The 12,322-nt window shown below is 35.6% G+C and overlaps 4 protein-coding genes across 4 annotated transcripts; 1 reads left to right on the top strand and 3 right to left on the bottom strand.

Annotated features, from left to right (window-relative positions):
* Positions 1-5: 5 nt before the first annotated feature.
* B0P05DRAFT_533359 (uncharacterized protein) lies at positions 6-1,202 on the bottom strand. The gene is made up of 3 exons (XM_051577197.1): positions 762-1,202; positions 621-714; positions 6-573 (listed from the first exon to the last, which is right to left on the bottom strand). Exons 1-3 carry the CDS (start codon positions 1,173-1,175, stop codon positions 38-40), a joined length of 1,044 nt encoding a protein of 347 aa, XP_051437134.1. The 5' UTR covers positions 1,176-1,202; the 3' UTR covers positions 6-37.
* A 341-nt stretch (positions 1,203-1,543) lies between these two features.
* Positions 1,544-2,749, bottom strand: B0P05DRAFT_585230 (uncharacterized protein; the record flags this gene model as incomplete). Its single annotated transcript, XM_051582422.1, has 3 exons — positions 1,544-2,079; positions 2,129-2,234; positions 2,276-2,749. The coding sequence occupies 3 exons, from the start codon at positions 2,747-2,749 to the stop codon at positions 1,544-1,546; spliced, it is 1,116 nt and encodes a 371-aa protein (XP_051437133.1).
* A 568-nt stretch (positions 2,750-3,317) lies between these two features.
* Positions 3,318-3,953, bottom strand: B0P05DRAFT_465765 (uncharacterized protein; the record flags this gene model as incomplete). The annotated part of the gene is made up of 2 exons (XM_051574286.1): positions 3,318-3,730; positions 3,788-3,953. 2 exons carry the CDS (start codon positions 3,951-3,953, stop codon positions 3,318-3,320), a joined length of 579 nt encoding a protein of 192 aa, XP_051437132.1.
* Positions 3,954-9,487: 5,534 nt separating this feature from the next.
* On the top strand, positions 9,488-9,893 carry B0P05DRAFT_533352 (uncharacterized protein; the record flags this gene model as incomplete). The annotated part of the gene is made up of 3 exons (XM_051577196.1): positions 9,488-9,508; positions 9,562-9,780; positions 9,801-9,893. Exons 1-3 carry the CDS (start codon positions 9,506-9,508, stop codon positions 9,891-9,893), a joined length of 315 nt encoding a protein of 104 aa, XP_051437131.1. The 5' UTR covers positions 9,488-9,505.
* Positions 9,894-12,322: the final 2,429 nt, after the last annotated feature.

Genomic DNA, 12,322 nt, shown 5'->3' with positions numbered 1-12,322 from the left:
AGTCACACGTCTTTGGTTCAACATGCATGCTTTATTTTTATGCCTCCCAGTAAGGACTAGGTAATCGAGGCTCACAATCATGAATCTTTTGAACTCGAAAGACTCCTTTTAACCTATTTAACCATTTCATGGCTATAGCAATGGTTTGGTCACTATTTTCATGTTGCAACGCAATACGACCATGTGCTTCTCCACCTTGTTTTCTTGCTTCAATCCAACTCTCGAAATAGCCATCCACATCCTCTTGAGTAGTTGTACCTCCAAAGTTGTTGCTAGCAGACGGCACTCCCCAATCGAATGAGTCGCTATCCCAAACGATTGTATGTAATCCAAGTTGATGAGCAATGGCACGAACACGATCATCCACATCACCATAACTTGGACGCCAACAACGCGTAGTGACTCCAGCCGCTTCTTTGATTGCACGCATAGTCCAATACAATTCAGCTACAACTTCTTCATTACTCAGCGACGTCATGTGTGGATGAGACCAAGTATGCGCACATAGAGTATGGCCCGACTGCAAAGCAGGAAGCACAGCACCAGGAAACGATATGATATTAGAGCCAATATCTACTCCATACAATGAACACACATGACATGTCAATACTATGACTTACAGAATAAAGTGGCTGTTTGTCTTTCACTCGCAAGGAAGTCGTATAAACGAGTCTCTTGAGAATGTGTGGGCAATAAAGGCCCATCATCAAAACTCTAAGCTTACTTGAGTCATGCAATTCGTTTCCTCTATTCGTTCTTACCAAGCCAAAATCACCAGGTTGTGGACATGTCTTTACATCGTCTGGCAAGTAACTTACTTTAGGTCTAGTACATTGAGTAAATGACCACCAACAAGCTTCGTCTGTCATAGAGTCATATTGAGCACTATCAACATGTTGTGGTTCAAAGCGAGGTACATAGTCCCAGTCAATGGCTCGAATAGCAGCTTGGACTTCAGGATGTTGTGTATCGGGAACTCGCCATGGTTCAGGATAGTTGGCTGTATTGAAACTAGCTGGGGCAACACCATGCAGAGGAAATGGAGGGAGAAAAGCAGGCGAAGAGACAGGAAGGATACCTTGTACAGTTGGGCTCTTATGATATTTTGTTTTCGTAGGAAAACCATGTGTTGTATGAAGAATCACGGCACAAATCAAGACGAAGTTCTTAAGCATCTTGTAAAAAAAAAAGAGAGAGAAAAGAATGGTGTCAATGAGGCCCTTTGTCTGTTGCTTTTGATTTTATATGGATTTCCTTCTCCTTGAAGGAACAAGACACAAAACTATCCCTTTCTTTTTGATATATGTAAAAATATGCAATTTTTAAAGTGTTTGCTATTAAATATGTGTATTTACAATCATTGACAAAGTTTATCCCCCTTAGCGGAAGGGGAGAAGTCTTTAGACACATATTTCGCTACACTCCATGTTGTATGAGCCATTTTCTATTGTAGAGACACGTCAAATAAATTTTTTCATTTACAAACTATTCCAAAATGGGTTTCAGGTTATCAATACAACATTTACTTAAACTATACACAGAATCAAGACTCCCAATAAGGACCAGGAAGACTAGGCTCACATTCATGTACAGTCTTTACATGAAAAGCTTCTCTTAGATTTACTAGCCATTTCTCACTTGTTAAGATGGTCATGTTACTGTTCTCATGCTCCAATACAATACGGCCTTCAGTATCAGTCTTGTTTTCGCGCATAGCTATCCAGTTTTGAAAGTAACCATCTATAGTCTCTTGTGTGAGTGTGCCTGAAAATCCATTGGCTGCTGATGGTAATCCCCAATCAAACGAATCACTGTTCCAAACAATTGTATAGAGACCCATTTGATGAGCAATAGCACGTACGCGATCATCTACATCACCATAAGGCGCTCTCCAGCAACGTGTAGTGACACCAGCTGCTTCTTTGATGGCTCGCATACTCCAGTACAATTGAGCCACAATATCATGATTATGAAGGGTTGTCATATGAGGATGAGACCACGTATGTGCACAGAGCGTATGTCCTGACTGTAATGCACGTACAGCTGCATCTGGATAGGCCACAACGTTAGATCCTACGTCTAATAGAAAACGTTAGTCTATGATAATATACAGCACAAATTCACTTACAAAACAAAGTAGCTCTTTGTTTTATACCGGCAAGGAAGTTATACAAGCGAGGTTCAGCCCAAGGATCATTGACAGATTGAGGAGGTAATGGTCCATCATCATATGTCTATTGATTGAGTAAATCAAAACAGTATTTTTTTTTCTTACCAGACCAAAATCGCCTACACTAGCACAGGCTCTCACATCTTCGGGCAAGTAATTCACTTTTGGCTTTGTACATTGTGTGTTTGTCCACCAACAAGCTACATCTTTAGAATTATCATAATTAGGTCCGCCTTCCACTTGAGGGTCTAGGTTAGGTACATAAGTCCAGTCAATGGCTTTGATGGCTGCTTGTACTTCTGGATGATTTACATCAGGAGCTGTCCAAGCTTGAGGATAATTCTCTTTCTTTAACGTAGAAATGATTTTAATAGGACCTGTAGGAACTGGGTTCAATGGTTTTGAGCCATGATGAGCAAACTTGGGGAAAAATGCAGGTGATGAAACAGCTAAAATAATACTTGAAGTAAAGGTAACAGTACGAGCTTCAAGAGATGTACTTGGTTTAGTATCTATAGGAAAACTGTTGACACCAACAAGTTGAGTGATTGCATAAAGAGCAATCCATTTATGATACATTTTGAAGGAGAGGCGAATTAAAAGGCAATAACATCTAGAGAAACTTTATCGCTTTATATAGTCTGAGCTAGATAATAAAAAAAGTGTATTTCTTTGTAGTTTTTTGTTTTTTTGTTTTCTCCTTATATTGCTATAATGAAATACAATCAAAAAAAGGATTTATTCCGTTCTCCTTTGTAGTTTGAACTTTAAAATGTATCTTTTAGTGCCTTGTATAGAACAATAAATGGTTGCATGATGCTTCTTGAGTTGAATTCTACATAAGAACAAGCAATCTTTTTTTTTTTTTTTTTTTTTTTTTTGCTTTATAGTCACACAAAAAAGTCTAATGTTTATCCTTACAAATAAGAAAACTTTCCCCTTTTTTTTTACTGCTGTCATATTTATACATTTATAGTGTTTTTCCTTTTTCTGTTTCGTATCAAACATCTTTTTAAAAGTCTTCATTTGTTTGTATGGACTCCTTATGGTATAAAAAAGAGTAAGAAGAATGGAGTATGAAAAAGCAAATAATTTTTTTTCCAATAAAGTGTATGCATTAAATAAATTAGATGGGGTATTGTTTTTTTTAGTCAGTTTGAGTAGCCATGCTCTGTTGGTATTTGTAGGCAGCATTCGTATGGTTGGTATTATGCATTTCTTCAAGCTGAATCTGTAGTCTTCTAATTTCTTCTGCTTCTTGCTCCATGCGAATCTGATGTGCTTTCTTGATATCTGCTACTAACTGTCGAAATTCTTTACGAAGTAATTGAGTTGTTGGAGGCTCACCGTGACTAAACCCTATCCTTTTTATTTTCTCTTCAATCAGTTCTATTTCGAGATGAGAAACATGCTTGTTCAACTCGTCTATTTTACGATCATATCGCATACGATCTGTATCGAATTCCATAGCAGCATTTGTCATTCTATCAAAGCCTTCTAACAATTCATCAAATTTATCTTCCATTTGGTGCGTATGCGCTGTCCATCGCGATTCTCTTTCTTGGAAATTCTGATTTAATCGCCTTTTTTCTTGTTCATAAAACCGTGGATCATAACGATCAGCACCTTGAGCTATTTGTTTTTGTGCTCGTATCTCGTAGTTTAACCGAGTGATTTTATTGTCCTTCTCATCCAGAATTTTCGACTTGTCTTGAATAAGTTTATCAAGATTGGCCTTTTGGCTCTCTAATCGATGACAATCAGTTTGAAGCTGATCGCACATGCGTGTCTGTCTTTGTATCAGAATGGCTTGTTGATTCAATTCAGTTTCGTATTTCTTTGCTTGTTGCTCTAGTTGGCCTTGGTATTGAGACTGCAATGAGCCAGGATGAGTTTGAGCTGGCTTGTTTTGGTATGCTTGATCTCTCTCTCGCTTTTTGTGCCATATTTGCAGTTCAATAGATTCTGTTTTAAAGACCAGTGTTTCCATTTGAAGTGCTTTTTGGCGTTGAGAAAAAAAGGTAGTTTGGGACAGTAGTTTTGTTGTCAGTAACTCTATATCAACCATTTTGGAATAATAAGAATCTTTTTGTTGTTCGATCGCTAACAATTGTTGTATCTTGTATAGTTCTTGTTGGTTTAGATGGCTATGAAGATCTGTGTTAGTATAAAGTGGGTTATACTCTTGGCTTACTTTTTTGAACTACCGAGATGATTGACATGTGTGAGCTGGTTTTGATCTCCTTGGTTTATCTGTAATTGCTTCTCCAGTTGTAACAATTTTTCAACTGTACTTGAGGATATGTTCATATTAAATTTGTGTACACAAATATGGTCGACTTTTTTTGCAATCAAATCTAGTTCACTTTGAAGTAAAGTCAGCCTATTATCCTGCGGCTGATTCAATCGCTGTTGAATTGTTGTGAGTTCAATACTCTGAATGCCTTTGTTTAAAGTAGCTGCAGTGTGTTGTAGTAGCGCCTTCTTTATTTCGACTTGTCTTTCTTTTAAATTCTCGAGTAACGTTGACATCTGTTTGATTTTGTTCTCATTATTTTGACGCTGGTTTTGCAGATACAAGACAGAATGCCGGCTGTTCTTCAAGTTAACGTTTTCGAGTGACTTGGAAATGTTTCTAATCCGGTTTTCGAGTTCTAGGCTTTTCGTGTTATGCAGGATAGAATCATTTATTTCATTTAGTTCCTATTGACTAATTAAAATCAATTACAGAAAAAAAGTACTATTTACCTTTTTTAGCATCTCCAGCTTGTCGAAAGAGAGTATTTGATAATCGTTTGAGTCAAGAATAGCTTGAGAAACCAGTAATTGAGTCAAGAGACTGCTAGAAGAAAACATGCTTTCGTTTTGAGTTGCAAATGTATCTTGATGATATGTCTCTATAGGTTTCATCATATTCCACAAGCTACCTAGCTCTGAAGAAAAACTCCAACGGCCTAAATCCGAGAATTAGAGAACATTTTACATTACTATGTTGTGCCTTACCCATAGTATCTCGTTGTGTCCTTGACAGCTGTGAATCTCTTATTCGAAATGGAGAACGGGAAGGAACAGCTGGAGAACGTGAATCTCTTAAACTGGTCATCTCTTTCTTTGTTTAGCACTATACAATAAAAATTTATTTATATATTTCTGCTTGAGTGAAATAGTACATGCACTAAAAAAGAAAAGAAAATGAACCTGAAAAAGAATATCAAACTTTCTTTTTTTTTCCCTCCTGTTTGGCAACCAATTGGAGATCCGTTGTAATAAGTAGTTCGTGTTACCATGCTCTAGAGTCCTGTCTGTGGTAATTTTGCTCTAACTTACGTTTGGCTTTCATCTTGACAACTTTTATAATCTCTAAAAGGAGCATTGGCCAAGTTTATATAGGCTATGATTAATGGGATTGCGAAATGCTACTCTTTGATGGTAAGTGTACAGTGTCACATTGAGATCAAATATTTCCAATTTACTTTTGATATATGTATCTGCAAGAAAAAATCACTTTTAAATGCATGCATTTCTTTCTCAGTAATTTTGATAATTTATCAGAAGTCTAGATATGCAATAGTCTACTAAACAAAAACCTTGTCTGATAGGATTTTCTGCTATTTATTTTTCTGTACATTAGTACTACGCATACCATATTATATTATACAGCGACATCTTACTGGACCAGAAATAATGGATTAACCCGATACACACAGTGTATTTCGCATGGCTTTATGAGCTTAAATAGCTTTCTTCTAACCTTCTAAACTTGTTTTTTCTTAGTATATATACTAAATTTCTTATACTAAATGGTTTCGTGGCACTTTTCAAGCAATTTTGAATAGCATTAAACCACATCCAAAATGATTGGCTATCGGCGACTGAAAATGCGAGCAACTCGGATCCTTCATGAGTGTCCAGAATTGAAGATTTGCTGAGAACTGTATAAAAGCGCAGTTATTGGGCTTAGGTATAGCGATGAAAGTTATAGATCTTTGCTTTCTGAGCTTGCTAGTACAAGAAGCGCAGTAGTTCTACCTCTGAAGTATTAAGTAAATAGGCAAAAATGTCTACAAGGTTTTTCATTTCTATCATATCATTTTCATAGTACAACTGTTAAACAAAAACGTTCGCCCAAAACTAGAGCCTCTGACACACATTTTGAGTCTTTAAAACTGACAATATCTATATTTTTCGCCCTGTAACGTCTAAAAGAAGATTGAAGGTCGCCAAACTAGCTTTTTTTCATGAGTATATACCCTTTGGTTGAACGGTCATTTTAGTCAAAATGGTCAATCTCCTACGTCAAGTCCTCCTCCTTCGGGTTGTTATCCCTCGTGTTTCTCTCCTCCATTTTCCTTTCTTAAGTACCTTCCAAATCTTTGCATGCACTGCTCTAGCCCTCTGGCAAACTCACTGGCAATCTGTTTTTTTCTGAAAACCCATTCCTTTCCAAAACTATAACCAAGACGGTTTCCTGCTTAGCAAATAAGCTGCATGATCAATCCCGCCTTGATTATGAACCATAAATTCTCTCCTCCCCTTTCCTTTCCAGTTCCTCTCTCACTACTCATGATGTTCTCTTCATTTCAAGTATCTATCAAGCTCTCTTAAACTCTTATTCTTTTCTCAATTTCTTCTACCACAGGCTCATTTCCCTTTCCTTAGTCTAGTACTTATAATACCACAGTCTTTTCTTCCACTCTTTTGACGTCCAAAGGACTTTAAATAAAATTGGAGCAAGTCTCCCTTACAAAAAAAAAACATTTTGGTCAAATTTTACAAGTTGCCTTTTTTTGTCCAAATCAACTCCAAAGGTACCATGGATGTTAGTAAACATAGATTTGAAATATTTAGAGTGTTTATTTGTGCCTAAACAGGCTTTATACTACCTTTATATGCCGAGGAAAAAGAAGAAGATTTGCACAAACAGTTGTTCTTTTTTACACTGTTGAAGCAATTTTCTGTCTAGTTGTTTCTGATACATAATTAAGCAATGCGTTACCAAAATGCTTATTCACATAAAATGTCTTATTAAAAAGACACTCGATCTAGAGGGATAAAAAAAAAGGCAAAAAAAAGAGAATGCTTGCTTGTGAAAGATGTCAAAATTTTGAGGAAATGCACTTCAACTTTATGACGTGTGATGTATGAAGGGCGATCTTTAGTGCAAAAGTAAAATATGGTACATATTTTCACATATAATTACATGTTCACAACTCTAAGTTCAATTACCCACTTTATAGTGAAAGATACCTCCAGCCTAAAAAACACAATACCATTAGCATGATTTTATGAAATCAATGGCAAGTTGTCTTGAGAGAAGCCTATATCATTCACTTGCACTTATACACCTGATTCTAAGCATTTATTTATGTTGATACATGTCTTTTGGGCTATTTCTTTGGTTGATGTATAAGAAAAAAAAATCGAATTTTACGAAAGCAGATTGAGAGAAAATTCCACGCATAGAAAAACCACCCAGATTGCTTAGAGAACGTCTGTTATAAGTGTCTTCATTCAGGAGCCGAGATCTAACAGCTTTTCTCTTTTGATCCTGCTTCTGCATACAATCTCTCAACAGAACTGTTAGTACACGATTAAAAAGAGTTATACACAGACAGCCTCTAAGCCAAAAAAAAAAATGAGGATTATTGTCTCTTTTTGTGGCAAATACTTGCTTATGATCAATAAAAAGTGTTGCAGCAATGATTGCCTACAGAAATTAGGGCTGCTGATTTAATGATAGTCAATAAGCCTGTTTTTTTTGTAACATGCAACAAGTGAAGGACAGAGAAAAAAGAAAAAGAAAAGACGCGTTATCAATTATTTTAAATACTAGTATATATACTTTATTGAATAAAAAGATAAAAAAGAAACTGATACTTTAGCCAAATACTGTGAGTATTTGTTTCCAGGAACTAGGACGAGGACATTTGATTTCTATAAAGACAAAGCAAGTGCTTCCACGTTTTTTCTTTTGTATTTTGAATAACTTTCGATGTTATTAACAACTTTGTTGGCTTATGTAACTTTGAAGGATCGATTTACTCACATGTATGCAAAAACATACTGTTTTATATGCTTTTATATGCTTTTTGCAATGTATCATGGTATATATATACATGTATTAAAGGCAATTACTCTTTTTTACTTGTATCGTTTATTTTGGTTTTTAGACTCGAAAGAAGTGTAGTGTCTGCTTTGTGCTTGTTTGTGTCACCGAAATAAAACATATGTTTACATCATGTCATCTTTTCTTCATCACTAAACTGATAGCTAAAGATAACGTATAGAACTAATTTATAGTCTATTCACTTAGAAAGAGAAAAAGCAATCAGTATGAGTTTTATAGTGAGCAAAAAAAAAAAAAAAAAATCGATGAATTTTTCAGGGTCTATTTTCAGGGAAAAGTAAGCCACTGTCCTACGGATTTAAAATGTGGTAAGCGTATGCATAATGCACGGATCAACGGAAATACTTTTTGTGCTCAAGATAGAAAAAATAAAATAAAATAAAATAATAATAATAAAAAAAAGACGATAGTTAGTTCATCTTTAGGCACCAGTAATCAATACTTTCAGTTTGTGTGTAAAATAGCTTTCTTTCTTTCTTTTTCTTTCTTTCTTTTTTTTTAAACAGCTAAACTTTTCTTTGCTCTTTTGGTTATTGACATTTTCATATGAATAAGAAAGTTTGTTATTGTTTCAGGATGATCTTCTCATGGAAAGAAAAAAAGGAAACTGGGAATGATTACAATTCAAAGTCCTCTATTACGAAATACATTCCGCATTGATTTATATGATAAGTAAACTTCCCTTATCTTCAAGGGCAAAGAATAATGAATTACTCAATAGAAACACAGAGGATGAGCACATAGCAAAAGAGAAAGAAAATAAGCAAAAGGGAATGTTTTCTGTTTATAGAACTGACAAGTAGGGTGTTCATCGCATGTTTTATGCAACTAAATAAGTTTATATGTAACACAAGATTGGGCGTCCTCTCTATGAGATGATTTCTATCAAAAAAAAACAAAAAACCAAGGAAAGGAAGGTCAAGGAAAGGAAAAGAAAAAAAATTACTTATAAAAAGCACGCAGCACTCTTTTTTATTTCTTTATCTTTTCTTTCTGTTTCTTTACTTTCTCTACTCTGGTCTCTTATGGTCTCTTATGGTCTCTCTCTCTTTTTGGTTTGTGCCTTATCTACTTCAAGAACGCGTCTACTGACATCTCTGTTTCTCTGAAGTTTTCTCTTTACTTGATCCGTTTTCTTTGCTTGGTTCTTTCTATTTGGTTTTAAGCAGCTACGTATTAAGGATATACTAGTTATCTGTAGTCTAACAATGGTATGGGGTAGGTGTGGTTGCGGTAGACACTACACTGGCGAAAGCTGGTGTAGTTGTTTCTGTTGTCTCTGTCTCTGGTTCGTTTTCTGGCAAGTACCTTATCTATTTCAAAAACGCGTTTGCTGATGTTTCTGCTTTCTCTAGGTTTTTCTCTCTATTTGTTTGGTTTTGTCTACTGGTGTTGCTCTCTCCATGGCTTTCAGTGTTCGATCCTAATCGTTGTTGGCCTGTTATTAGCCAATGATTTACTTTCTTATCTTACTACCTCGAGAGTAAGGTACGGGGTATATAGGCGTTGGTCTGCAGCGGGATGAAGGGTAGTCGCTGGGAGTTATTGACGGTTTCTTATAACTATCTGGCATTTCCTAGTGTATCGCAAGCCTGAAAAGGTATCAAGAAAGGAAGTGAGGAGTACAGTCAGTTGCCTTCTCGTGGCTACTCCTGTGAGTAACTTCTCTATGAAGTGAAACTAAAGACTGACGCCATTCATTTTTTGAAATAAATACATGTATAAAATAAAATATATATATATATATATTGTATCATAACAAGTGTTGCCTTTCTTATTTTTTTGTGATCACTTTTTCCGATAATAATAGCAAGAATAATAATAACATACAGTCAGAAACAGTGAAAAACAGTCGCGAATACATCCAAATGCTACAATACATGAGACAAAGAGTATTTTTTTTTTGGGCATCAATCGTATTTCATGAGCTACTTTTTTTCATTTGGATTGAGTACATTCTTAGACTAGAGACTCATGCTCTTGCTATAAGATTATTTTGTGTAAACCAATAGACACTGTAAATCAAGTAGACAGAGCCTTATATAAAAACAGACTTTTTATGCAAATGATCAATTGACTACAAAAAGGCATAAATACATTCGCAAAGAAGACGAGATAGACAGTGCTTGCTTATTTGTAGATCAAGAATCACAATCATTCATAAGAAATAATGACCAACTGCTGTTTTTATAAATGTGCTTCTTGGTTGTTGTAAACTGATCAAACTGTTAGGATCCAGAAATATCATTACGTCTTTTTTTGGAGCATAAAGAAATGTCAAAGAGGTTTTTTTTCTTCTTTGAGAATATGAAATAAAAACAAGGCCAATCTACTTAGGAGCTAACAGCTGTTGCTTATACACGAAACGGAATACAAAAAAAAAAATAATAATAATAAGCAATAAAGGCTGCAGTAAATGTACGCCGATGTACAAGAGAGAAAAAAACGAGCCGTAAAATTATGAGCCACATTCATTCGTTAGCACTTTAACATTTTTCTATAAGCAAACATGCTCTTTCTTTGATCTAGGCGGATCAAGTGTGCTCTCCATAGTATATTCTATTCAAAGAAATAATTCAATATCACTTTGATTACTTGCTTAACAAAGTCTCCAGGACGAGAAATGCTTCAACAACATAAATGATAACAATCCATACAAATCCTGTTTTTTTTTCATAGACATATAAAGGTAGCATAGAGCCTGTTTATGCTCAATATAAATGCTTTAAATGGCCGAAAATCACTCTGATCCGAAGGGTACTACTCACGAAGATTATCGAGCTGACAGCTACTTGGAGCTTCTTATTGACGCTACAAGACAAAAAATGAAGCTGCCAACAAGCATAGACACTCAAAATGTGTGCCAAAGGCTCTAGTTTGCAATGAATGTACTTGTTTGCTAACTATACCATAGAGTTGAGGAGATATAGATGAACATTTTTGCCTGTTTACTCATTACTTTAGCAGCAAGTTTATCGTGTTCTTTATACAGAAAGGCTCAAAAAACAAAGTTCTGCAGCTTTTGTCACTACACCAAAGCCATAAAGCTGCGTCTTTATGCGGTGGGAGGAAGAACTGGAATCATTCTATTTCAATCTCCACATATAACCATCCTGTATGTCCTATGTCCACTTGCTCCCTCATTCATATTATAAAGTACCTATACTTTTACTTTTGTATGCTTTGATAGCACTCAGATAGCACTCAGATAGCTCAAGATGTCTTTTGAAAGTTCATCTCCAACACATTCTATATGATATTTAGAGCAAAAACGCTCAAAACACAGCTTAACCATGTCAATCTTTGATGGATCATTGCTCGACAACCAGATCATCAAAACAACCCAGAAATCAAATGTTACCATTGGTTTGGCTTTTGGGTGAATTTCATTTTTTGACCGATGTGGGATCCACGGAAGTTCGTGAAGATGAAAAAACAAACTCGATCAAGAATTTCTTAGAATGACCCCAATGTAGGTCTGATACAACCGGAATCATATAAGTCCATCTCTAGATACTTTTGATGAAAAGAAAGCCAGTTTACTAAGCTAAGAAAGTCGACTTAATTTGAGCACTGTCTTCAGATCTGCATTCAAAGTTTGTTGCACACTGTAATTGGTTGAAAAGAGATTCATTTTAGTATATATCAAATATCAAATGAGCTCTTTTTTTTTGCGCCATTTGTTACGCATGACATAGAAGAGAAAGGTATGCTACGATAATTGGTAGTCTTGAGATCGAAAAGGCAGCTTACGACACGATGAACAATGAATGGCATGTAAAAAGGAGATCAGGTATTTTAAATCCCGCTCTTCTTTACTTTTTCTTACGTACAAATTGTTGCTCTCTGCTCTGCAGATTGCTTTTTTTTTTTCTCTTTATTAGTACTTGTAATGACTGTCTGATCAAGTTGGTAGAAAGAATAAGAATAAGAACAAGAAGGCGGAAACTCTAGCCACTAGACTTCAACTACACAAACTCGAAGCGTGGTGTTATAGTGTGTTAAAGACAGCGTGACAAGATCTA

The sequence above is a fragment of the Gilbertella persicaria genome (genome assembly GCF_025201335.1).
Source record: "Gilbertella persicaria strain CBS 190.32 chromosome Unknown B0P05scaffold_10, whole genome shotgun sequence".
Taxonomy (NCBI): Eukaryota; Fungi; Mucoromycota; class Mucoromycetes; order Mucorales; family Choanephoraceae; genus Gilbertella; species Gilbertella persicaria.
Note: the sequence above shows the minus strand (reverse complement) of the source record. Positions and strands in the feature narration are given on the sequence as shown.

Coding starts and splice junctions, on each gene's coding strand:
- B0P05DRAFT_533359 (XM_051577197.1), bottom strand. CDS start 1,175: ATGCTTAAGAACTTCGTCTTGATTTGTGCCGTGATTCTTCATACAACA. Junction 715..761: donor AACCTGGTGATTTTGGCTTG/GTAAGAACGAAT, acceptor AAGTAAGCTTAG/AGTTTTGATGATGGGCCTTT. Junction 574..620: donor ACAAACAGCCACTTTATTCT/GTAAGTCATAGT, acceptor TGTATGGAGTAG/ATATTGGCTCTAATATCATA.